At 40.5% G+C, this 27103-nt stretch overlaps 2 protein-coding genes across 5 annotated transcripts in view; one reads left to right on the top strand and one right to left on the bottom strand.

The window, feature by feature from the left end:
* Positions 1-26102, top strand: LOC130913304 (E3 ubiquitin-protein ligase RNF165-like). Of its 3 annotated transcripts, none has more exons than XM_057831793.1 (8): positions 1-414; positions 8284-8608; positions 10038-10169; positions 14976-15105; positions 15214-15318; positions 18186-18281; positions 18616-18719; positions 19531-26102. In XM_057831793.1, the coding sequence occupies exons 1-8, from the start codon at positions 354-356 to the stop codon at positions 19646-19648; spliced, it is 1071 nt and encodes a 356-aa protein (XP_057687776.1). In that variant the 5' UTR covers positions 1-353; the 3' UTR covers positions 19649-26102. The 3 variants fall into 3 exon arrangements, 2 of the variants coding, with proteins under 2 accessions (XP_057687776.1, XP_057687777.1); XM_057831794.1 differs by having other exon boundaries at positions 10041-10169; positions 19531-26100; XR_009062751.1 differs by lacking the exons at positions 8284-8608; positions 10038-10169; positions 14976-15105; ... (2 more) ...; positions 18616-18719; positions 19531-26102 and adding an exon at positions 1249-8277.
* The window catches only part of loxhd1b (lipoxygenase homology PLAT domains 1b), a 47613-nt gene continuing 45767 nt past the window's right edge, over positions 25258-27103 (bottom strand). For both annotated transcript variants that reach the window (XM_057831792.1, XM_057831791.1), the window contains one exon: positions 25258-27103. In XM_057831792.1, coding sequence (XP_057687775.1) covers positions 26623-27103 — 481 coding nt within the window. In that variant the 3' untranslated portion in view covers positions 25258-26622.

The following is a 27103-nucleotide window of genomic DNA, read 5'->3' as shown; positions in this document are numbered from 1 at the left end:
CATTGTAGGTCCCTCGAGGTCACGCCGCGGGGAAACAGCGCCCCTTTCGCCGACTCTGCGAAACGACACGTCTGCTTTTGTCAGTCATCACTAGGCAGTCGAGTCTACTCCGCCATAGGCGTCGTGGTCGTGCCAGTCCACAGGCGTAGTTCGAGATCGCAGCTACAGTTGATCACAGTAGTGTAGTAGTCAATCAACGAGACGGAAGCTTATACCCTAACCTAACCTTTTAGTTGTCCGGCCCGCGCGCTGCTTGCCAGCCCAGCCGCCTGAATGTAGATCCGCATGGGCCACCACTACCGCACTCTCTCTCTCCAAATAACCGAGCGGAGTCGTGAGATAAGGATCCCAGGATGGTGTTAGTGCATGTCGGATACCTGGTTCTCCCTGTATTCGGCTCAGTAAGAAACAGAGGTAAGTCCTAAATTGTTCGTAGTCACGCTAAAACATGTGCCCTGTTAATCTTAATATTCACTGCAGCTGTTGGCTAGTTAGCTTCCAACTTAGCCGCTGGTTTAGCTCGCGTCAGCTAGGTCGTCGTTTCCGCTTAATTTCGTCGCCAAATATACTTGGACGTTTTTTGCCTCATTACAGATGACCGCAAAATACAGAATGACGTGTTTTGGCGGCTGTATTCGGCCCTGATTAACACTCACATATCGCCACTGGTGATAAGCTAACTGAGCCTTGTGGGGGCAGGCTACATTCTGAAGCGGAATCAATTATCACAAAGGAATCAGCAAACGCCGGCTGTTGTGTGCTAACAACATTCCCGTACACAACGCAGTGGCTTTTCAACTCATGTACCCCCGCTGATGTCAATTGGGTTACATAGCAATTCGCACTTGAGGTTTTCACACGCGACGCTGTATTTGCACTATACAAAAAAAAAAAAAACACCGCAAAATAGCCGTAGCCTTCACCAGCCAGTCGGTTTATCCGTGGCTGGATGATGTCATTTGAAGATCATCTGCTTTCGACACCGCAATTATTTATGACTACTGCCGATGGGCTCAAGTGGTAATCGATACGCACGAGAATTGGCCCCGGAAAACAAATAAATCCCATTTGCTGCAAACCGTCAGCTGTTTTATACCCCTTTTTTGTAGCCTTTGATTTTTTTTTCCCACACAGACGCGAGCGAGCGGCTAAAAACACAACAAGCTTCAGTGCAACATTAATTTGACAACAGTGGCATAAGTGATTTCATTGTGCTTTTATTTCTGTTCTTATTTCCCTGTTTCATAGTATGGAGGCTGGCTCTACATTCTGCATTTATCAGATCTTTGTCGTCCCCCCCATTGTGTAGCTAATGATCATCTGCTGCTGTGTGGTGTGGCGTGGCCTCTGCCTGTTCTCTGCATTTAGCTGTATTGTGAACCCCTTCTTCATTTCCTCTTTCCATCCGAAGACGACATTGGTATTAAAAAAACAAAAACAAAAAACAAAGCACCCCCCTCTCCTCTTCCTCCTCCTCCTCCCTTCAAGATGTATTCCAACCATGTCAAGTCGACTAAAAACATAGCTAACATCTTAGAGCAGAGCACCTTTTTGTCTTTTGTTTCTGTCAAATTTTTGCTGTAGCACCCGAGTGGACATGTAGCTCCTTTTTTAATGGAATGTCATTGTGTACCTCCCATCCAGTCTTTTGATAGACAACATGCTGTAAATTCCTGTCAAGTGGATACATTTTTGCATGATCTCAAAAACGGCTGCACTTGCATTGTTGAACACCAAATTTGGCTCATCTTCCTTTCTCTTCACTCGAGGTGCAGTGTACATGTTCTCATGTGACAATTTGGACAGCAAAATCAGCATTTTGCTGTTGTGGTCAAGCCTCCAAAGTTCAACTTGAATAAGTTGGTAACGGGTTGTTCTAATTTCTTTGGTTATTTTCTAGTGGAAATTATTTTAAGAGAACGGAATTGTTCCAAGAACAATCTTGTCATAAGAGTGATCTATCACTGACATACATCATAAATTTACTGAATATGGGTTATAGAATCCTTTTTGGTCAGGAATAAAGAAACGATTTAAAAATGGTAAAAACAAGGCCTACACAATATATCGTTTGAATATCGCCTTCGCGATATGCACATACGCAACAGTCTTATCGCAAGATGTGCGATTACTATTATTTGAGCACGTAACATAGCTTCCTGTATTCTTTTTATATACAGCAATCTTCATCATTCACAGATAAACCCTCTTAGCCTGGATTAAATGGTATTATAGGAATACAATCATATATCGCGGTTTTGCAATTTTTTGCACTTTCAATTCTTAAATGAAAGAAAAATAAATATAACTAAAGTAAATTGAAGCCCCTTAAATCAATAATGCAACTATAAAAAAATACAGAAACTAAGATAACATTTTGATAATGAAGAATATGATAAATTGTTTAGAGAACATAAAGACAAAAAATAAAAACAAAAGGGGAAACTCAAAGGGGAAAAACAATCCCATAAAATACTGAATGCAATACTACACTAATACATTACCATAGTATGTCAACCAAACTCTTCCCAAACTATACTATCCAAACTATCCCAAACAATATTCAAGTCATCTGGTGAAAATTCTTCTAATTTTATTATTGCAATATATATCGCAAACCCCGAAAAAGTCGCATTGTAAGTTTTTTCCAATATTGTCCAGCAGTAGTAAAATCTGAGGTAACCGAACTTTACATTTCAAATGTTTTCAGTAGTTTACAGTCAATACCAGTTCATCATGGTGTACATTTTCTAGCCCCCCAAAATCTGCAAAACACAACATTTTGAAAATAGTTTAACTGCTTCCACACGCTTCAAATACATTCTAACTTATCCAAACACGCTTAATATTCCTAGTGTCAGTCCTTGCTCTACTTCTTTGCTTTCTTCAAGCAGTTTGTCACGCCTAGATAGTTGAGGTTTGAACTGATTCGAAAAGGAACATTTTTCTATTCAAGTACTTAAATTGTTCAACCAAACCATATAAGATATTTCTGCGGTCATGAAGCGTGATACATTGGGAAAAATTGTAAACGATATCGAACAAATGTATAAGTAAATTGAAGTTAATTTAATCTCTTTCTGAAGAAAAATAAGTTGAAACAGCCTTATGTGTTAGAAAATGAAAAATATGATGGTGGTTTGAACTTCGGAGGCATATTCAAGGAAAAAAACAATACAGCTTGAATATTGTACCACTTTTCAGTGGCTCCTCTCAAAACTAATAAAAGTACGCTGCACCTCTACACAACAACCTGCCATAACTGTCTCCATTTTGTCTAGTCTTTTTGTTCCCCTTTTACAAAATCAGAAAATCTTTGAATCACACTGAATTGTTAGGGCTACCTGCCCTACCTCTCTTTTTAACAGGCTCCAAAAATAATATATATTAAATACAGTGGTACCTTGAAAGTTGAACGTACTTTTATTTCGTAACTAGTGTTTTGTCCCCCTCAATCTCAAACAAAATTTCCTGTTGATATAAATTTCCATTCATTTCAGGATGCAAGTTCTGTCACATTTAGTCTTTAATTAACCGCAATACAAGTGAAATAACATGTTTAATATCGATCCCCAGAAATTGAGTTGTCCATCACTAAGTCATCATCACAATAGATGTTTGAAGGTCGAACACTTGTAGGCCAAAAAAAAAGAAAAAAACCTGACTTGGAGAAATTTTATGTCATAAACTGTTGCCAAATGCGTTTATCATAACTTTTAATAAATGCACAGGCAATTTTTTGTGTAACCTTTAAAACTTTATTTTTATTCCAATATTAACAAAAGGTACCTATCGGAATTATCTCCATTGCCCTAGCATTTTACAAACATAAAATAACATTAAAAAAAAAAAAAAAAAAACAATACAGTAAGAGTATTTTTAGGATGTAACACATACTGCACGTACAGAAGGCCATTAGGCTATTTCGGGATCAAAGTGGTGCAAAAAACTTGCTTAATATGTAAGATCTGATGACTTGAGGAATAATAAATGCGCTTTACACATGCTTAGCATAATGCAAAATGCAGACATAACTTAGTGCTCCTTCCTGTAAAATAGCACTCCAACTCCAATAGACGACATAGCTCAAACTTATACAAAAGTATAATTACACACCTAAAATAGTCAAGCTAACAATGTACTGTAATTTCAGCTAATGCAAGTCCATAACTTAATGCTAATTTATAGTGTGAAATGCCATGGACTGGTTAAAAAAGGTTAACATAGATGTTAATTTATTTTGAAACCTTTGAGTTGCTGCCACTTTAACCCACAACTACACTGCAACTACACTGAATGACTCTAAAATGGCTTAATAAAGCCCACACATTACAACCGCCACTTCGAATGTGTTAAGAGCTGCCAGAGGCCAAAGTTAAAGCCAAAACACGTGCACTGTGAGGTCCTCTAATACTGGCTAATGTCACCAAAAGGTGGCATACATCCAAGTTACCCCACTCCACAAAAAATACTCTTTGTTGCTGTTTTGACTTGGAGGTCCCACTGTATCAGTAGGCAAAATGTGCTCACTGGTGGTTCATCACTTTCCAATATCCCCCCACTAACTAACATAAGGCCAAAATGCTATCCATTTCACAGGGATGCCTATATTTTCCTGCACTGCTAAAAGAGATTCTCTATTAGTAAATAACGTCTCTATTGTTTGGTTGTGGTCTCTCTTTATAGTACTTTTCAATGCATGGTCACATTTTATGATTCATATTTTTTGTTTTATTTTTTGGTTTTGACTCTACATTGACCTGTGAGAATCCAATGTAATCTTTCTGTAGTAAAGATGTTACCCTGCTGTACTTGAATCATGTGCTGTAGCTCATTGGATGCTGCTTTTTGTTCCTTTAACCCTATTACGGAGCATGGTGGGCCTTGCCTTCAGTCTGTGGTTTATTTTTGGTTGCATGGATTTTTATACTATTATTACCAAAAAAAGCCAAGTGAGAAAGAAAAACACAATTTACTAATATTTTTCAATAAAGAATATAGTGTTTTTCCTAACCTTCAGTGTGCTTCTTGCTGATTTCCATTTATTGTGCTCCCTCTACCACCCCTCGTCCCACCTCCCTCCACCCTCACCCACCTCCTCTCCTGCTGTGACAAAAGATAGACGATTCTCCACGCTTCCTCCATCACAGCGCCCGTACCAGCCTATCTGCTCTCATTCGCAGTGGCCGTCATCCCCCACCTCTCAAAATGTCCTTGGTGACCCTTTAAACTTGACCTTGCAAGGTCACTCCCCGTCTGCCGCCTGGTTGCAGTTAGGAGCGCTCTGATCCATTTGTTTTTATTTCCCCGCTTCGTTCCAGAAAATTCGATGCCGACTAGCCATTTTTTCAAATAAATGCGAGAGCATGTCATTCATTGTCTTTGTGGAACATTTAGCTCTGCCAAATGAACATCACAAATAGTGCTCTTGCCATAAAAAGCCTCTCAGAAGACACGTGTGATGCATTAAAAACAAGGGTGCACCGGATAGCGTGCTGAATCTCGACTGTCTGTATATGCTGCTTGCCAAATATTTGTGGTCGGGACAAGTTAATATTAAAAAAAAACAGTAGAGCCATTTCCAAGAAAATTAATGTGTGGACAGGGAGCAAAAAGGCCCAAATGGTTAATGCTAATGTAGGGCATGAATGCTTGCTTTGGGTTACATTTGAAGGTGAAATACAGTGGAACTTTTAAGGGCAAACACTTCTGTTTCGGAAGGATGGTCAGTTTCTAAATTGTTAATACAGTGCCATGATTTTTTTTTTTTTTTTTTTTTTGCCCACGCCCCCTTTATTTTCCCTCCCACTGCAATCTTTAAGATCATTAAACAACTGTAAAAATCAGACAAATATAATCTAAGTAAACAAAATGAAGTTTTTAAATTGGTTTTGTTTTAGTGCAGAGAAAAAAAACCCACAAAGCTACTTTAAAAAGATGGTCCCGATGAAAAAATAATTGTTTTGGACCACCTTCAACAGTAACTGTTGAAATCAAGCGTTCTCTACAACTGGCAACGTCTTTTGTAACCCTGTGGAGATATTTTCACCCATTCTTCCAATGCAAAATTGGTTTCATTCAGCAACAATGGAGTGTTTTTGATCACGTGGCCTTTTAAGGTTGTGACAGTGTTTCATTGGATTCAAATCTGTACTCTGAGTAAACCACTCAAAAAAGCATTTTGGTGTACTCATTCAGAAGTTGACTTGCTAGTTTGTTTTTGATCATTATCCTGCTGCAGAACCCAAGATGTCACAAACGGGTGACCAAACATTCTCCTTTAGGAATTTTTGTAAAGAGCAGGATTCAGTTCCATCAATCATACTATCGGAATCCTGAATGAGCAAAGCAGCTCCAGACCGAAACACAACCACCAAGTTTGTCGGTGGATTGTTCTTTTTCCACAAGGCTGAAGGAAGGAGACACAATATTAATAGTGCAAATTTCGCCAATCACCAGAAAGTTCTTTAAAGCTTTAGGAATCATTTAGCTGACTTTTTATTAAAGTGCAAAATTAATATGAGCCTTTTTGATCAGCAGTAGTTTTCACCTTGTAACACTGCCAATAATGCAGTTCTTTAGTTGCGCTGGGTTCCTTTGTGACTTCCCGGATGAGCATTTGCTATGATCTTGGGGTCATTTTTGTAGGGAAGGTTCACCACTGTTCCATGATATCTCCATTTGTGGATAACTGTGCTCACCATGTTTAGAAATAGCTTTGTAACCCCATTCAGATTTACAGATGCCACTTTAATTCTCATCTGTTGAATTTATTTGTGTTTCGGCAGTTCACCTTATTGAAACCTTAAAAGTCCTTAAAGCCCAACTGAAGTGAATTCCTGAGTGAATACTTGAATTGTGGTTGAACACCGCTTTAGTTAATGAGTTGATGGTATGCAACATCACAGCAACATGCAATTCGATACAGAGCACCCTTGGAGTTGTTCAATTCATTGTTCACAAATTGACTTTTAATTCACCCCCATGTGGAAGGCGGATGTGGATTATCCTTAGCTATTTGTTGAACAACATTTTGTAATTGTATCATTGAGGATAAATCTAGCCTCAACATAAATCTGTCTTTTGGTAAGGAGCTTATTTTGCAGTCTTTGTGCCCCCCCCCCCCCCCCCCCGCCTTTTTTTTTTTTTTTTTACCTAATCCGGTTAAAATTTGTTTTTTAAATATTCTGTAAACTAAGAAATAATGTTTTTGCATCATCGTTTGTTTTATTAGTTTTAGTAAACAGATTTTTAAGTGGTGCCTTGAGATAGAAACTTATTTTGTTTTGTGACCACGCTCATGACTCAAAACTAGTATTTACTTTCAATTAAATTACTGTAAAGGCCATTGTGTTCCAGCTAACCCCAAAAATAGGAAAAATAGCCCTCAATAATTTTTCATCAAAAATACAGTAATAGTGTGATTGATTACAGTCTAAAAAGATTCAACTGTTTTTACCAGGTTTTTTATTTAAAAAAAGTTTTTAAAACTTAATTAGAAATGAATGCTGGGAGTCATACCTTGGCCACCTGGGGCTGGGAGTAATATGAAACAGACCCACCTATAAAGCAAATCACTCGGTAAGCTAATATTAGCTGTTCTTCAAAGTAATGAAAATATATTTGCAATTGACATCATTTTGTCCACCTTAATTTGTTGCAACACATCTCCTGTATTTTCAAATATACCTTACTCAAATGGTTTTAATATAAAGATACTGATTGCGTTCATTAGCCTGTCTTTGGCAATTTTCATCATTCATTACACTATAGCTGGACTGATTTAAATTTTTAACTATTCTTTTAGTATTCATCCTGATAGTAATAAAAGCTGCACGAGTTCACTGCGCACTCAAATTCTTGCACAAAAGTCCACCGAATAACAGCTTGTCCAAAAAGTCGCTAGTGTAGTCATTCGTATCTCAAGGCACCATTGTATAGTTAATTAGTGTCAGAATGCTGAGGTTCCACTGTAGTAAAGAGTTTCGTCCGCTTCCAAGACAAGAAAGGATCCTGAAATGGCAGCTCACGTATTTACATGCCGGAGCACATTTTGGTCGTTGGTTTCAGTGACACTTGTGGTATCCATCATTGCTCCACCCCCACAGAAGCATTTTGTCACCGTAGGTATGAGGTAGGGCTTCATTAACATGCTATGTCACACATGCACACACATACTGTACATGTACAGTAATATCACATTTCACCCAGAATTAATTCCAGCTCATTTTTGGTGTTGGTGTACTTGACATGTTCCACTTCTCCCCCCTACTCCGCCCTCAGGATCCCATTTTACACGGCAACAGCAGCAGCAGCACAGCCATGCTACCTCTTGCCGACACTTCCAGCTAGGCCCCCAGGCCCCGATGCCCATGGACTTCCCCATGCCCCACCCGGGCCAGCCGCAGTCGGGCATTAATCCCCACCTGGCCCCGCCCGGCCACCAGCACGGAGCCCCGCTACACCACCCGCCCCACAACACCATGCCCACACCCCAATTCCAGGACATCCCAGCCCCTCCCTTCTTACCTCAGGCATTACACCAGCAATACCTCCTCCAGCAGCAGATCCTCGAGGCCCAGCACCGACACATCCTACCACCAAACAGGTAAGGTTATTTACTGTATTGTACAGGTGTATTGTTTCCTCAAACGTGGACAAAAGTGATGAAACCAATTACAATCCATGCAAATGGCAGGGTTTAATACAGTAATTAAAACACAATTGCTAGGGGTTTAACAAAACACAATTCTTAACAAATATAAATAAGGATTGTGAATAAAACATGGAACATAATATCAAATTAAATGAGAACAATTGTAAACCAGCTCAGGCCTTGCTCGTCATCATTGACTGAATCAAAAGAAATGGGTCCTTCAGCGGGGGACCGTCCCAAGCGACGAGTGGGGAAGAGTTTATATTGTTCCGAGGCAAATGAGCAAGTTCAACCCAGCCTCTCTGAACCATCAAATCATACGCGGCGGAAAAATACAAAGTGTAAATGTAACCGGTGTGAAACGCGCCGCGCTCCGACCCGCTCCCGCCTCTGACCACGCCGTGCTCACTTTGACAGGTAGGGACAGTAACAGCTGTGCCATAAGCTCGAGCTGACGGCACAGCCGCCAGCGTCCCCACATGAAGGCATCAGAAGGAAGGTTTTCCCAGGCACCGCTTCACACACGCGGACCTGCGTGTACCCGTTACATTCACCCCCCGAAAACCTTCGCTGCCGATCCGGGTCACGGCACCAATGTAACCGGTGTGAAACGTGCCGCGCCCCGAGGCTCCTGCCTCTGACCACGAACCCACACTGCACCGCATGACACGCTCACTTCGAAAGGTAGGGACACTAACAGCTGTGCCATAAGCTCGAGCCGACGGCACGGCTGCCAGCGTCCCCACATGAAGGCAACGGAGGGAAGGTTTTTCCACGCTCCGCTTCACACACGCGGACCTGAATGTACCTGTTACATAAACAATAAATTCTTACGTCCCGTTTATCATATCTGAGGAGGAGAGATCAAATGTTTACAGAAAGGAGAAGAGGCACTTTGTGAACAAGCCTGAAGACCGTAAAGAACAGCAATGAATACATATACAACATGATTAAATGGAAATATTTTCCTTTTCAATTGCAAAATATCCTCTTTTCATTTGCAAGGGCATGACTAACATAAAACATTCACATTGCTAATAAAAACTGAAATATTCATTAAGACCAACTAAAATTTCTCCATTCACCCGTATTAACATTAAACTCGGAACCACAAAGAATTCACATCAACAAACTATTACCCAAAAATCATGTTCAATCACTACTTCAATACATGAAAACATTTTTTAGCCCTGAAGACATGCTTGTTTTCGTTCCAGCACTATAATATACGTATGTGTTAGAGTTTGTTGCATTACAGAGAATGTAATAAATATGAATGTAGGTCGTAATTTACATTTATCATATTTCTCACCAGGGTGATATTTATTTGGGGAAAACTACACCTATGACTTTTTTAAAACTGTGTCTCTGTTTGTGTCAGTAGACGCACATCAGAGAGGGTTCCTCACCAGCCTCACAGACTGCGTCCAGGTTATGAGTTCGCCCCGCCTCTACACGTTCCACCACAATCTGTGGTGCAGCAACCCCGCTACCTGGCCGAGGGCACAGACTGGTAGGAAACTCTCACAAACTATATCTTCATGTGACCACAGACAGCAAAACTTGTAGTTCTTAAAAGATAAGTGTTAGAATGAGTTATAATAATTTGATATTCAAACCCCTCTTAATGTTTTTGTTTTTATACAATTTGAAAAATTAGTTTAACTAGTAGGTTGCCATTGTTGTTGATGACGCAAAGCACTCTGAGCGGTGATGTCACTGGACAGCGTACTTCCACAGTGTCACTCGTTAGCTACATAAACATGTCGTCGGTTCTGCCCATCCAATTTGAACCCAAGCGGTAAAGTGATGAGAAGGACAACACTGTTGGTATTTCACAAAATGAGCAGCAAAAGCAATTAAATGACGGTCTGTAGCGGGACTCGAACCCGCATTTCCCGTGCGACAGACGAGCGTGTAATACACAGGACTTTACTTCGTGTGAGGTTAGAGTTATGATTTTCCTTATAAAACAATCGCAACCCTCATGCGTTGTCTGTCTGTGTGGTAAAACATGAAAGAAAAACGCAACTGAAAAGAAATTGTGGCTGGCTTCACCATGGAATTAGAGAACGCGGCTCACTTCAGACATCAAGCAGACAACAATAACATAGGGATTGCGTAATAGGATTTATTGAGCACAAAAAAAACCACGCGATCGAGAAAAGGGAGAGACAAATAGGGTCCGTAACAGGAGGTTGGGATCAATTTAAAAAATAAACAAAATCGAGGGAAAACCATGGTGAGAGGCAGACAAACGAAAAAAACACAAGGCAATGTTGCAACTAGCGACGAAGGGATATACAAACTGTCAAATGGCAGCAAGTCTTGGCAAGCCGGATCAATTTAAAGACACTGCTGAGGCGATGGAATGGCGTAACGCAAGCAACACGTCACTTCCGCTCATTAATATTCATGGCATTAGCTACTGTTGCTAGGCAAGGACGAGCCCCCATTTGTCCCTAATAGGAAATGAATGGAAATCGTGTACGAAGGAGATGTTTACAGCGCTAAACCTACCAATTCTCTCCGAAAATGATGTGCCTGGTGCCAAATTGATTGGCATAGATGTGGAAGAACATAAAAATGTTCGGTAAAGAGATGGCTTTAGTGTCGAAGGCTGAAAAAGACGAAAAAAACGAGCCGACCTAAGCATAGCTTTAGCTTTTTTTTATCGACGCGACTGACAATTAGTGACGGGATCTGTCGTTCACTTGAGTAAACGAATCCATTCCGGATCGTTCAGTAAAAAGATTCGTTCAAACGAATCGTTCAACGAATCGTTCAACGAATCGTTCGCCTCCCTCATCTCCCTCCCCGCCCAAATGAATCATTCGGTTAGTGAACGGGAAGTGACGTTGCTGAACGAATCACCAAAGACCGCTTCGCAGTATAACTGAACGGGAAGTGACATTCTTGGTCCCTCCCTCTCTCTTGCACACAGGCTCCTCATTGACCGCTCGTCGTAGTTTCAGTAATGAGTGACAGGCAATATCATTCTGCTTTCACAGACAGCCTCGTCTCCCTCCCGCTGCTGCAAAAGCGAGGGAGAACTTCCGCGTCGTCTGTCCTAGTTCTATGGGCTCAAAGTCATGGCTCGTGCTTGCATTTCGATTGAGGACACGGTTAAACATTTTCCTTTTGTGGGGGGAGCGGGGGGTTGGGGTCGGGGGCGCACGGACTTTCTTTAGCATGTTCTTGATCACATTTACAATGCTGCTGCTACCAGCCAACGCAGCATGCTTGCTGTCACGAAAATAAAAATAAATTGAAAGTTTAATTTCTAAATATGGAACGACCAACACATCATATTTACCTCTCGCTCTGTTGTATTTTTGTTTTTATGCACATCACTATTATTTTTAGTGACTATTGTTAAAACTATAAGTGTAAATAGCTAGTTGTCGAATGTGCTGCTCTGAAATAAAGACAATACTACATTTTGATATTTGACAGTTTAATTGCAAATCAGTATTAAGATGATCGTATTGAATTTTTGCACTGGTATTAATAAATAAAATAATCCGGTCAACTCCCCTGTCGTCCCCGCATCTCAGATCGTCAAATGCTGACGAGAAATGATTGCTTGCTCTTTACGATGTCGCCTTTCTACCCTCATTAGTCTGTTAAGAAAAATGTAGACATATTGCGACATCTCCCGTGTCCATGTGCGTTGTTTTGGGGCGCTTGAGTAGCACATGATGGACGGATTGACATAATTTGTCAAACCAACCAACAGCTGACACGAAAAAAAAAATAAAACACTTGGAAAAAATGGACATGTATATACCGTTTCATTGCAAATCAGTATTATGGTGATCATACTAAATATTCTTTTTTTCTGTGCACATATGAGGTAAATATCGCTGCCATGAAGCCTCCATATAGTGACAGTTCTTTGCCCCCTTCATTGCCGTCACGCGACCGCAGCTCAGCTTTTGCTTGCCTCGTAGCTACCCGTGTTTTAAATTACTGTAAATTTGATAGTATGTCGTAATAGGTAGTCGCGAGTCTGTTGAGAAAAGTAGTACACTAAACCATGCTCGAAAGATTTGTGTGGTGTTTTTGTCTTTTTGAGCTGCATTTGATAGGCTCCACGTTAACAAATATGTGACAAAGTCCTTTCCTTTCATTTTTTGATTCGTTCACCGCATAGTCATTACTGGAAAGTCAAGTTAGCAGCAAGCTAGGTCAGGAACCGGAGGACCGAGTCACTGAACGGGAAGTGACAAAACTCAGTCTTGCCCCCCTGCCTGCACGCTGGCTACTCATTGGCCACACGTGGAAGTGAGTGACACACGCCCTGATTCTGTTTCCGGTCCCTCCCCTGCCCGCGATGAGGCTGGCGTCTGATTGGTCGTGTGCGATGTCAGAAGATGCTGCCGCTTGCTCAACGCCCTCCCACGCAGTGAACAAGCACCAACTTCATAGAACGAATCAGTGCAGATGGTGATTAGTTCGGTCTCGCTCACCCAAACAATTCGTTCAAAAAGAACGAATCGTTCGCGACCGATACAACACTACTGACAATGACATTCTCCGGTTTCAACAAGCTATCCTTTACCATCAGCCCTGTCTTTCTTATATATCCTCTGGTTGTCCTACGTCTCTTACCGTTCTTGGGGGTAATTTAGTTAGCTTTGTGTAGCGATCGCAAATGCTACTCAGTGACAGCCAACAAACACTTTTAATTTTTTCATTGATAGCACATCTTAATCCTACAATTTATTTACACTTCCCCCTTACTAAAGTTGTTTATATATATATATATATATATAATAGAAACGGTAACAGTGACAGTCAGATACCATTGTAATTTTTTTCAGGTCATTCATTGTCAGACAGAAGCAGTACGGCACAACATTACGCTAAAAAAATAAAGTAAAAAATATAAAAATGGCTTACCTCTTTGTCCTCTGAAAGACCATGCCAACCCAACATAATGTTTACTGCATATGAAACATGAATGGATTCGCCGAGCTGGTGTTAAAGTCCACGCAAGTTGATTCGGTCTTCACATTTTTTCCTCCCGAGTTTTTGGTTTCCGGGAACGTATGAAGAAAACATCCTTCATGGTCGTAATGTCTAGATCCGTTTCTACAAGTTCCAAAAAAGCAATGCGTGATCGGCATGTTCGTTTTTGAAAGATTACCGGCGAAAAGTAGCACTTTTTACGTTGGGTCTATGCGAGGGCGGGTCTATAATGTCCCACTTCGGCTTTACTTCCGCATAATGATGCGACGCCACGGTCTAAAAATAGCCTGCGTGCGGTACGCCATTGGATGCAGGTGCGACGTCGGGAACTCATCCCACATTTCTGTAACAAAACAATCTGACCAGCAGCAGAATGTGACAAAATCATGTTAGTCGTCATACTAGTTTCACTTGCTATCTAGCACAGCTACAGTATTCTCCCAGTCCAGCCCAACCGCGTCATCACCCCCGGCATACATTGCGCATGTAAAACATGGCGCCCTCCGTAGGTCAAAACATGTACTAATTATTATAGATTTTTAAATCAATGGCAATAATATATGTTTCTAATAACATATTTTAGTAAAGGAGAACAATTGTGGCTTATTAGCGCCTACAAGTCTTTAAGTCCAAGATTCCCTTTAAAATTCTCTGTTTTGTTTGAGTAATCAAAAGCTGAATATCTTGAATAAGGTGTAATTAGAAAGCAGTTGCTGTTGAGTTTTATTCAAGGAAACAAGGACATAGATACATTTCCTTTTAATGCCAAAGTGAGCAGTAAACAGCGCATCCATGTGGGGGTTGTAACATTAATGGATAGTAATGAGTTGTTCACAGATTTAACCTAGAGGCATTAAAGTTAGCAGCAAACTGCACTTGAAACACTTTGTTTGCTGAGGTTTCATTTTTGTATCTTAATATTTATTTCAGCAATCACATCTATCAAAAACTGAGTATTATTTTTGGCCCATTATTTTTGTTATGGCATAATCCTTTACATCTATTCTCCATAGTGTCCTCTTTTGTTGCAGGTGAGCTGAGGTCTGTGGGCAAGCCAGTTAATTGCAGGACATATATATATACCAAAAAACCCCAAACTAATCATACACATTTAAAGTGATGCATGATTTAGTCTTCAATAAACATAACATGCATCTTTTATGGAATGTGGATGGAAAGAAGCAGGCGGTTTTAACCCTACCTATTTTGCTTATGATGCAGATGTGCTGAACAAGTTTGAGTTTAAACAAGACGGATCAGTTTAACCTTAAGCTACCACTTTACTATGGAGTTGTTCCAAAATAGTTTTTAAAATGTATCTTTTTTTTTTTTAAAATTTGCTTAGGGATCTAAGTGTGGACGCAGGACTCCCACCACACCAGTACCACATCCACCCACTGCCGCAGCACTATCAGCACTACCTGACCTCTCCCAGGATGCACCACTTTCCCAGGAACAATGCTTCAACACAAGTGGTGAGCCGCTATAACTGAATCAGGATCGACCCCCACCTGGGGCGTTACTCAATGATTCATCATATGGACACACGCTGATACCATTATCTTTTGCCCTTCCTCCTCCAGGTCGTTCACGAGATCCGAAACTATCCGTACCCTCAGCTACACCTGCTGGCGCTGCAGAGTCTCAACCCCTCACGCCATGCATCCGCCGTCAGGGAGAGCTACGAGGTGACTGACGTGAATTCATGTGTATTGATTTGAAGGATGCCCCCGATTCGATCATTTGATCAGGAAATTGGGTGGTAAAAGATCAGGTTTTTAAAATTTATTTATTTCTTTGTATTTTTAAGTATTAACTCGTTCACTACTCAATGACCTCACTAAGAAATACAGAATGAGAAGTACTATAGTTAACATACAGTGGGGCAAATAAGTATTTAGTCAACCACTACTTGTGTGAGTTCTCCCACTTGAAAATATTAGAGAGGCCTGTGATAGTCAGTGTTGTCACAGATTACTTGAAAAAGTAATTTAAGTACTGATTACTGATTACGCCTCAAAAAAGTAATCTAGTTACTTTACTGATTACTTCATTATCAAAGTAACTAAGTTACTTTAAAAGTAATCTATCAGTTACTTTTTACCCGTTTTTGTGCCTTTGCCGCCTCAACATAAGAATGACAACAGAAAAATGTCATCACATGTAATTGACTTTCCGATGATTGAATTTAAAGGGGAATATCAGAATTTCGCACTAGTTTAGCCACTCCGGAGCCCTGAAACTAACAAATATCTGACAAACTGCTTGGATTTTGTTGAAATTAACTCCACCGACCAATTAAACCCCGCTAACTGTAAGATTAAGCCTAATGTCAAAACTTCTGAATTTTGGGTTATGGTTAACAGCATATCAGTGCCAATGTAAAGCAAACTGACTGCACAAAATTGCAAAGGTGGTGGCGGGCGCGGATGCGCGTGCACAACCCGGAAGTACTCCTCTCAACACACACGCGGTCAATTTGGCCACAAAACGTGGCGGCAACTAAGTATGTTACACTCAATCGGACTTACAACACATCCCACAGATGCTAAACGAACACATCACCTCACGGCATAAATGTGCAACGCGCATATGATGTAAACAAAGCTTGCCAACTTGGAGAGATGACTTCCTGTCGTTGCTAGGGCAAAGCTACGAAACGGCCGCACAAGTAGGGGGTCTAACCTTTTGCTGATACCCTCCAGAATGAAGGAAAAATACTCACCTTTACTCATGGATATCCACAGATCAACATTCCCTCGCAACGTCTCAACACTCTGCTTGAATGTCCACCCGCCTGGCCCACGCCTTCAGTCCCACAACACGTGACGCGAGACCGAAACAGGAAATAGCTAAGAGGTTGTCATGGAAACACGTACCGGGAACCTTTTATTTTAGCATTTTCTATTCAAAATGCTCTTCGTACATGACTACAATATTCTTAATTCTACATACGTTATGAGGCAATGAAAAAATAGTAACGCAGAGACACTAAGGAAACTAATTTTAATCAAATTACTGGTGTAGAAAAAATGAACGCGTTAGATTACTCGTTACTGAAAAAAGTAATCAGATTACAGTAACGCGTTACTAACTAACGCGTTACTGACAACACTGATAATAGTCAACATGGGTAAACCTCAACCATGAGAGACAAAATGTGGGAAAAAAAACAGAAAGTCACATTGTTTGATTTTTAAAGAATTTATTTGCAAATCATGGTGGACAAGAAGTATTTGGTCAATACCAAAAGTTCATCTCAAAACTTTGTTATGTACCCTTTGTTGGCAATAACGGAAGCCAAATGTTTTCCTGAACTCTTCACAAGCTTTTCACACACTGCTGCTGATATTTTGACCCATTCCTCCATGCATATCTCCCCTAGAGCAGTGATGTTTTGGGGCTGTCGTTGGGCAACACTGACTTTCAACTCCCTCCACAGATTTTCTATGGGGGTTAGATCTGGAGACTGGCTAGGCCACTCCAGGACCTTGAAATGCTTCTTAAGAAGCCACTCCTTTGTTGCCCGGGCTGTGTGTTTGGGATTAATGTCATGCTGAAAGACCCAGCCACGTCTCATCTTCAATGGGCTTGCTGATGGAAGGAGATTTTCACTCAAAATCTCTCGATACATGGCCCCATTCATTCTTTCCTTTACACAGATCAGTCGTCCTGGTCCATTTGCAGAAAAACAGCCCCAGAGCATGATGTTTCCACCCCCATGCTTCACAGTGGTTATGGTGCAATTCGATATTCTTTTTCCTCCAAATACGAGAACCTCTGTTTCTACCACAAAGTTCTATTTTGCTTTCATCTGACCATAACACATCCTCCCAGTCCTCTTCTGGATCATCCAAATGCTCTCTAGCGAACCGCAGATAGGCCTGGACGTGTACTTTCTCCAGCAGGGGGACATGTCTGACAATGCAGGATTTGAGTCCCTGGCGGCGCATTGTGTTACTGATAGTAGCCTTTGTTACTGTGGTCCCAGCTCTCTGTAGGTCATTCACGAGGTCCCCCCGTGTGGTTCTGGGATTTTTGCTCACCGTTCTTGTTATCATTTTGATGCCACTGGGTGAGGAGGGAGTTGAAAGTCCGTGTTGCCCAACGACAGCCCCAAAACATCACTGCTCTAGAGGAGAGCTGCATGGAGGAATGGGCCAAAATACCAGCAACAGTGTGTGAAAAGCTTGTGAAGAGTTACAGAAAATGTTTGGTCTCTGTTATTGCCAACAAAAGGAACACAACAAAGTATTGAGATGAACTTTTGGGATTGACCAAATACTTATTTTCCACCATGATTTGCAAATAAATTCTTTAAAAATCAAACAATGTGACTTTCTGTTTTTTTCCACATTCTGTCTCTCATGGTTGAGGTTTATCCATGTTGACAATTACAGGCCTCTCTAATATTTTCGAGTGGGAGAACTTGCACAATTAGTGGTTGACTAAATACTTATTTGCCCCACTGTATGTGCATGCTGCCAATTTAGCCGATGGCACCAAATCTCTTGTTTTCAACATATTATTATTATTATTATTTTTTTAAATACAGGAACTTTTGCAGCTGGAGGACCGACTAGGTAGCGTGAACCGTGGTGCGGTCCAGACCACCATTGAGAGATTCACTTTCCCCCACAAGTATAAGAAGGTAAATGCACTGTATGTTAATGAGTTCAAAAATCAGACTCATTTCCAGCAGCAGATTAAGCAAGACTATTGTGCAGACTGCTCCATATCACTATGAGGGATGAGTCATTCCAGTGAATTTTAATAAGCATAATAGCAAACGTGACCCCAATACTTGTGGAAGGGTGTCACATCATTTGGCTCACTTTCTAACAGGAGACATAATTCATTTTTTCCCCCAACTTTTTCCACCTCCTCTTTCAAAGCACACCCACACAGTCTGGCAGAGGCAAAGACACACTCGTATACACATGCTTGCACGCTGAAATAACGCAGACTTTTAATGGGTGTTGCAGAGATTCCCCCAAGACCTGAAGATGTGTCTGGATGATGAGGAGCTGGATACGGACGAGAAGTGCACCATTTGTCTGTCCATGCTGGAGGACGGAGAGGATGTCAGGTACCAGCAAATATCCACACTAACACACACATACACCATGGACAAATGAACAGAACTGCCCCTTTGCAAAGCCCCTTTCAGACTTGTATCCCGCTAAATTCCCATGTAAGGTGACGCAGGATTTACCAGTGTTATGGCTTTCAGACATGGGGAGATGTACCCGAAGTTACCCGGGTTGGACAATTTCAGACTTGTCCCATGTTGGCGACTCGGCACTCTCTGTGCTGGGAAGGCTGTTACGTCTTTTTTGGTCTGCATCGGCAACAATATAAACCACACGTTTCCAAATATGGACCATGGACTGTCTCTTCCTCTGCTCAAAGCTCCAGGAGCAATTTAATTTTGTTATGGTTCCAGTTTAATTATTCTATATTTCCAGTTTGCCTTGTTGATAATTGTAATGTTTGTTTACCGCTTTTTGTCTTACCGCGAAGAAAGAGGAAATGACAATCGGCCCGCAATGATATTTAAGTCTCTGATTTGGCAATTAAACGGCTGCTTTCACATATGTCGCGTCCTGGGTAAGTCCCGGACATTTTACTAGGACGCGAATCAGGTAATGTGCATGTCATCGCCGTGTCAGTCGGCCCAGGAAATTGCTTTCAGACATAAGGGCAACCCGTTTATTTAAATCCGTGGATTTAACTGGAGTTCAGTGTATGTCTGAAAGGGGCTTCATTCTAGTCATATTCCTTTTCGTTACCATTTAGGGAGGGCAGGAATACATATTCCATTTATTTCAATAGGGAAATCTGATTCTTCCACTTCATATTCTTTCACTCAGTTGTCTCCTCTTTGTTGGTGTGTTTAGGAGATTACCCTGCATGCACCTGTTCCACCAGGCGTGCGTGGACCAATGGCTGGCGACCAGCCGAAAGTGCCCCATCTGCAGGGTGGACATTGAAACCCAGCTCAACCCTGACAGTTGATAGCTGCTTCCGCCACCCGCGGCCACATCCCACAATCCTCCACTCTCTCTCCTTGGGGGAGTTTCGCAAGGGGGGGCCTCCTCGCTCCCCCTCTTTTTCTGTGGGGGGGGCAGGGTAGGATCAACAAAGCACATACATACATATGCACACACTTACATGCAGAACACAAGCAGGGATGCGATGGACACGTTTTAAGACTGGGCTGACTTAGTGGATGTAAAACAAAAGGGTGGGAGTGGCCATTAACGGATGTGCTGAGTCATGCTGAGTGCGCTCCCTCTCCTCACACAGACACGCACACACCCGCACGAGCACATCTGTACAAAACATTACACAAAAGCATGATTGGTGTGTAGCCCGACGCTTGTGGTGTGCTTTAGTACTGATTGAGTATTTACCAAGTAACAGTGTTGTGTAGCAACTTGAGAGTTTGTGTGACGGATAGCCTACCTTTAGGAAACCTGGCAGGGGGAGATTCATAATAGTGTGCGTTGTATGTACAAAGGCCAAAAAAAGCGGACAACCCGCGCCTTCTTTTGTGTTGTGTTTTGGTTTACAGTGAACCGCCATGTGTCGCACGGGACAACAATATGTGAAAATCTGTGATTTAGAGGGACCATATAATAACACTTTTTAAAATATATATAATTGTTTAAGCCCATTAATGCTTTGAATACAGTACATTTAAACTTAGCCTTTGTTCTCACTCTCGCTGTCAAGAAATGGGAGAGTACTGTATAGCATCACTTTCAGGAAACAAAAGGACAACTTTAACTCAAACAACTTTAAAATACTTCCATGTTAAAGTTTGCTTTAAAAACCCATAAAACAAAAAAGATGTGCATTTGAATTTCAAAATGTTCAACCAAACGTTATACTTTTAACTAATGAATGTCTGCTAGCTTAATGCTAACATATAAGTACGATGTGAAACACCATGGGCTAGCTAACGGTAATTATCTTATGGTAATTACTAGTGTAATCCTTTAAGCAACTGCTACTTTGACGCATACAAAACAGCAACACATACAGAATACAGAATGAACATAGAACAATTCTCACAGGCGTAAAATATACTCTCAGAACTTGCTCTTAATTACGCTGCATTCCTGCCAGTCGATCTCAGTGCTGCCCGGCCTGCTGTGGCAAAATGCGGCACTACTCCGGAGACTCTAAACTCGGGTTTCACTGTAAAAACATAATTGAAAAACCATCCAAAATCCACAACATAGCGCTTACACTGCTAACTTCAGGCATGGCTTCCAGTGATGTGTGTTGTGTCGTAGTGGGTAGCAGGGCGGCGGACCCCAACCACCCCACCGCCCCTCCATCTTTCAGGTGTGCATGCATGTGTGGCAGGCTTGTGGGCTGTGACGTGCTCATTGTGGTCGTAGTGGTGCAAAGTAGACGCAGGGACCCCCTTCTTCCCAGCCCCCGAAATCCTCTTCGACACACACTCAGACACCAACCTTGGACCCCCGCATTGGGGACCGTGTGTGACAATTACGCTGCCGTCTTGCCTCGAGATGAGTGACATTTCTCAGAACCTTATTGCCTACCGAACAAGCACATGTGACTTTTGAGATTCGTCTTGTTATTTTTTGCCATAATTTTACTCTCATTTCAGTCTCAGTTGCGCCCGATCACATGCAAGTGGTGTTACAGGGGAAACAAAACAACACACTAATTTGCTTGCGTTTGTTTGAATGCTCACTTCCTTCACGGTAATACTGTAATGGCCTGTGTGTTTGTGCGTGTGTAAGCGTGTGTGTGACTGAGTGAGTGAGACGCATGTAGTTTTAGGGCGAAAGGGATTAAAAGCCATCCATTTTGAAAAAAAACCAAACAACCAAACAATTATTCTTTACATTGTCTTCTGAGTTCAGTCATCTTGCCATTTTAGTTTTAGTTCACATGCCAATTTGGACATGGTACTTAAACACCTGCTCTGTGTCCACGTTACATTGAAGAGAATTAGCTGCAATGCTGCAAAACTGACAAAACATATTTATTGTAATGTAGCTTGTGTTTTTCTTTTTGTAAATGCACTATCATATGGAGTTGTCTGTTTTTTTCTATTTGTCTTGGTCGTGTGCGCGTGGGTTCTTCATGTCTTAGGGGTGTATGTTTTGGTTCGATTCCAAATATTTTCATGCTTCCCTGTGTGTTCTTGACCAGGATGTGTTAGGGCCACGCTGGAATCATAAGGTCAAGGAGTAAAATATAATGTGAATAAAGAGGGGAAAAAGTTGTAATTTTAAATGAGTAAAGCTTAACAGTCAATGATATTTGAAAAATAAAACATTTAAAGTAGTAATGCTATGAGATTTCATAGTTTTGTAGTTTTTGTAACCTGTTTTTCTTTTTCTATACTACAGCCTCTTTTAGCTTAAACTGACCTTTTTTTCTATCAATATATAATTTTTTCCATGTAAAAGGAAGATATTTTGTTTAATTGGTAACATTGCAACTTCATTTTCTTTTAGTGAACTTGAATTCCTCCTTGTCATAGCACATAGTGTCCCAAAAATCTGTTTACTTCCTTTGCTTTAGTTTAAGGCATAATTCAGAGGCCATCAGCATTTAACGGCTTAGAATTTAGGGAATGTACATCATTATCCATGGCAAGTTTCTCAACAGAGGATCTGTTTTTGACAAATCACGCAGACAAATCATTCTTCGATGCGTCTCTTGAACTTTCCCTGACTTTATTGAAAAGCATGCGTTAGAAGTTCAGTCTTTTTATCAGTGATGGCAGTAACAGGCTTTACTCATGTGGTTTGTCAAGAACGTATTCTCCTAGAGAAATTTAGCATGAGTAACGGATTTGAACTGTGTTGGAACAGTGTGACATCCATCCAACCGTCTCTATTGCTCTGCTTAACTGCTTATTGCTGCATTCTCACCAAAGTAAAACAGTCGTGCAAAAACGTGTTGCTCGCACTACGCCTGTCGCCAAAGTTTTGTGTTCACACAGACCTTCCACATTGCCAAAAGTCAAAATTCAGGAAACCAAACAACTTCAGGTTCACGTAATGTAAAAATAAACAATATAACGACTTTAATCTCATAATATGACATTTTTCCTTGTAAAATTACGATTTCAGTCTTGTAGTATTTAGCCAAAAGCTGTTTTGTGTGACACAGACCTTAAGTTGCCAAAAGTCGAAGCCCGTGAAACGACAACAACAAACAAGTTTTGGTTCAAGTAGAATAAAATAAACAATATAACGACTTTTTTTGGTATTATTATTATGTATGACTTCATTCTCGTAATATTACAAGTTTAATCTTCTAAAATTATGATTATCATCATAGTTCAATTTTTCTTTCTTTCTCCCTTTGGCCTTTTGTTAACTGGATGTTGAGCCAGGCATCCAGCTCGGCAGCTGAAGTCACAACAATGAAAAAACATTTGATTGGCTGCTTCCTCTTCATCGCTGAAATTTGTTGCCAAAAGATCAACCAAGCTGTCTTCTTTGCAGTGAAAAAATTCATCGCACGACATCGCAGGGCAGGGCAAATATGGCCAAAACGGCCACATTGTGTCGCTGCCTGTCGCCCTTCCACACGCGATTACATTGACTTTGTATGGGAACCCATGAGATAAAACATGACCAGTGTGAACACAGCATATAATTTTGGTGAGTAATGGGCAAGGGACTGATATGCTCACAGAAACGGTCAAATGCTGATGGCCTCATGATTACCTTAACTCATTGGCTGCCATTGATGGTGCTTTCAACTAACAGTATAAGGATGAAAAGATCCTCATGATTGGATTTCTATCATCGTCAATGGCACTGAAAGAGTTAATACTACTTTTGTCATGTAAGATGAAGGGAGCATGAAAAACATGTAATACTCCAAATTAATTCTCCATTTTTGAAAAAAAATCTCGCAATCATACAACTTTTTTTGCTCTCAAATTGCTGACTTTCTACGGGTCAAAAATGGACCTATTTGTTTTGTTGTTGCTGTTCCCGTCAGCGTGGCGCTACCACTGCTTGGTTGTTGTTGGATAATAATCAGATTGTGTTTTTTTTTTTTCCTCACATGTGAGACCTCCATAAAAAAAAAAGTAAAACAAAAATCACAAACAAAACGTGCTGAAATAAAGGGAGGTTCTGCTAGTTCACATAGAATGCTGTGATTTAAAGATGCCTTAAGTATTTAACAATCATTATTTATTACTAACTGTAGCTAGCTAGCTATCGTGGTGGAATATTTAATGTCTCATAACTTTGCAATTTAATGGATATATTTATTTAAAATAAGACAAAAAATATGAAAAAAAGAATACCTCATTATGCATTGGGTAGGTGGGGATGCTTCTGCATGCCGTCTGTGTGATTATGATTTTATTATTATTATTTCTCCCCCCCTCCCAGAAAAAAAAATGTAACGTGGAAGATTTTTTAAGCCAGCATGGTGCTGTTGATCTAGATGACATTCCCTTTAGGTTCCCTGCTTTTGATCGGAGACACACTTGTCTTAGTAATTGCTCTTTTCGCCATACGATGCTGCTTGGTAATTAATTCTTCGTATTTTGACTTCACATTGCTGACATTCATATCTGGATCCAGAGGCGGCGTGTTGCCCTTTGTATTGCTGGCTTGTTGCTTGGTGTACTTGTAGGGGGGGGTGTATCTTACTTACTTAACATGCTAACTTGAGCCATTATCGACAAATATATATATATTAAAAAAAAAAACAACAACTGCAAATATAAATGGAGTGTGGACATAATAAGCTAACTTTTCAGTGTGCTTTTCCTATCAATACTAATAATTCTTTTGGAAATTAAAAAAAAAAAAAAAAAAAAAAAAAAGGGAAACTAAGTATTGGAATTGAATGAAGCTGGCTGGTTTTGACTATTTATTATTATTGTTGATTTTTTTTTTTTATGTTGAGCATTTTTGAATGACGATTTGTGTGTTCTCACTGGCCTTAGCCCGCGCGCCCGCCACAGTGTACGCCCGCCGTGTGTTGCTCCCAAGCCAAGGGGAGCGTAGCCATAGTATTAAATGAAGTCCAGCCGACGAAACAGTAGAACTTTGAAAGCACAAGCTTTTTCAATGCATGTCCTTCTCAGGTTTTCCTATGTGTATGTGGGAGTAGCTCTGTTTAGATGTCTTTCATATGATGCTGTATATCTTCTTAAATATTTCTTTCTTTGCTGCTGACAGTAAACAAAAACATCAAAAACAATGTGGATTATGATTATTAACCTGCCAGTGAAAAAGGGAAGTGGCCATCTTTGTACAACACACTGCTGTTTTGCTGTAACCGCGCAATGTTTTATGATCTTGAGTATTTTATAGAGAAGTAGAAGTATGTATCATCAATAATATGAAAGCAATAGCTAAATCATAATGAAGAATAACATTGATCAGTGATGAATATTGTGGAGAGAGAAAAAAAAAGAACCTTTAGATTCACTCTGGGTGGATTTTGTACTGTATTTATTACTAATGACAATGCAAAAAGTTGCATAGCTTAACCCAAACTGTTCTGTCTCTTTTTTTATTTATTGTCTTGTATATGATCTTTTTCTATGTGTTTTTCAAATAAAACGCTTAAAATGCAGACAACAAACGCACCTTTTTCTGACTCCTTTATTCATAGTCTCTCACTTAATTTAGGACACGTTTACACACTCAGTCAGAAACATTTATGGACTTTGTCTTATCAAAAACGAATTACTAAATAAATGTACAGAGGCTTGGTTTTAACAGGTTGAAATGATGTTAAAAAACATTTTTTTAAATTCCATAATAGGGTGCCATAGTTTGTAAACTCTAGAAAATGCAATTTCTGGAAAAATCATGTGAAGAAGCTTTGCTCCCTCTCTCTCCTATAGGTCAGAATTAATATTCATTCATTCGCCCTGCTCAGTCAAAATGGATTGGACGTCTTGTGCCGTCAGTGGCCGCCAATGAGTGACCTATGAAGAAGAAACTAAAAGTTTTTGTTTTTTTCCCATTTTTTGATAGTTGTTTTTTTTTTTTTAATTGTGGTTTTGTCGTTTTTTTGTGGTTTGTCAGCTTTTGTGTTTTTTTTTTTAAACGCAGTTTTCAGCAGTTTTGCAATTTCCCACTAGTTTTCTCTCTGTCATTTTTGTTTTACCACATTTTCCCCGTTTACCAGGGTTTTTTCCGACTTTTCCGCGGTTTTTCGATTTTCCATATTTTTCTTTTTTTTCACGGGAAGGATGTTTGCATTGTTTTAGGACAATTCTAGGTCACTTCTGTAAATTTGGGGGCTTTTTCAGGCCACTTCTTGTTAATATCGGGCCATGTTTTTCCACTTGAAATGAACGAGTGCATTGGAAATATATTTTTGTCAAATTTTGGTAGAACCGTATGTTTTTGGCAAAAACGGTATACAACTTCTGTGCGTCTTGAAATCCTGAAATTTAGATGTGTAAATTATTTGAATTGGATATTAAATAGAGGATGAGAAACTATTTGAAATTTTAAATGTTTTTGCCATTGGAAATGAATTCGGTATTTTGTTTGTCAAAAAACTTTTTTTGACAACCGTAAATGTGAGAGGGTGAAATCGAAATTCAAATTAACAATTTTTGTAGCGGAATTTTGGAACGGTGAGGATCTGTCAAAACGCGTGGACTTTAATGGGAAAAAAATACAAGTATTATATGTGGTGATCTTTGCTTTTAAAAGAACCCCCACAATAACATGTCAAAACTGTTGAATGTGAATCCAATTTAGCCTTTAAATTCCATGGGACACCTACCTCTCTTTTCAACCAATCAGATCAATGTCCTCTAAAGTGTTGGCACAAATGTACAATGTAAGAACAAAATGGTTCAACTAAAACTCACCTTATTTCTGTAACTGTGTAAAGAATTATTTGATTACAATTGTTACTTTTTCCCCATGATTTATATCTTTTAAACGTCACCAAAACCTGGCATTTAAATGAGGGTGTGTGGACTTTTTACAAGTACTCTAGTACTTGGGGTAGAGGACCCTCTCAGTGCATCCGTCAGCCTTGTCCTTGTCCAGCCACTTGGCACACTGAAAGATAGTCGTGACTGAGTTGGCCGTGTTGGTCACCTCCATGCACTCCAGAAACCAGCCGTTGTTGATGCCACTGTTGTCGTGCTCTACCTTGACCCTGAGCAGCTCACCCAAGTCCAACATCTCCACCACAAAGCGGTCCGTACGGCCTCGCTCAAACAGGTTGCGGAATTTCTTGCGCAGGTGGCGTCGGCCCGAGTCGCCGTTGATACCGTAGACTGTGATGTGGACGTTGGCGTCTGTGCCGGCATCCTTCACGTCGCCTGTGATCACGATGATCTCGTACTTGACAGGCACCAGACTACGGACCTTGCTGGCAAAACTCTCCACAGATTTGTAGCACTCAAAGTTTTGGAACTGATCCTTTTTGGACGCCAAGGGCACAAGTGCATCGCACTGGAAGAAATAC

The sequence above is a fragment of the Corythoichthys intestinalis genome, chromosome 3 (genome assembly GCF_030265065.1).
Source record: "Corythoichthys intestinalis isolate RoL2023-P3 chromosome 3, ASM3026506v1, whole genome shotgun sequence".
Classification (NCBI taxonomy): domain Eukaryota; kingdom Metazoa; phylum Chordata; class Actinopteri; order Syngnathiformes; family Syngnathidae; genus Corythoichthys; species Corythoichthys intestinalis.
This window is presented reverse-complemented; position numbering and strand designations above follow the sequence as displayed.

Bases quoted from the DNA above. Each gene is read 5' to 3' on its own strand.
- LOC130913304 (XM_057831793.1), top strand. From the start codon at position 354: ATGGTGTTAGTGCATGTCGGATACCTGGTTCTCCCTGTATTCGGCTCA. The intron at 10,170-14,975 runs GTAGGAAACTCT...AAATTTGCTTAG, and splicing joins CTGGCCGAGGGCACAGACTG to GGATCTAAGTGTGGACGCAG. The intron at 18,282-18,615 runs GTAAATGCACTG...TGGGTGTTGCAG, and splicing joins TCCCCCACAAGTATAAGAAG to AGATTCCCCCAAGACCTGAA.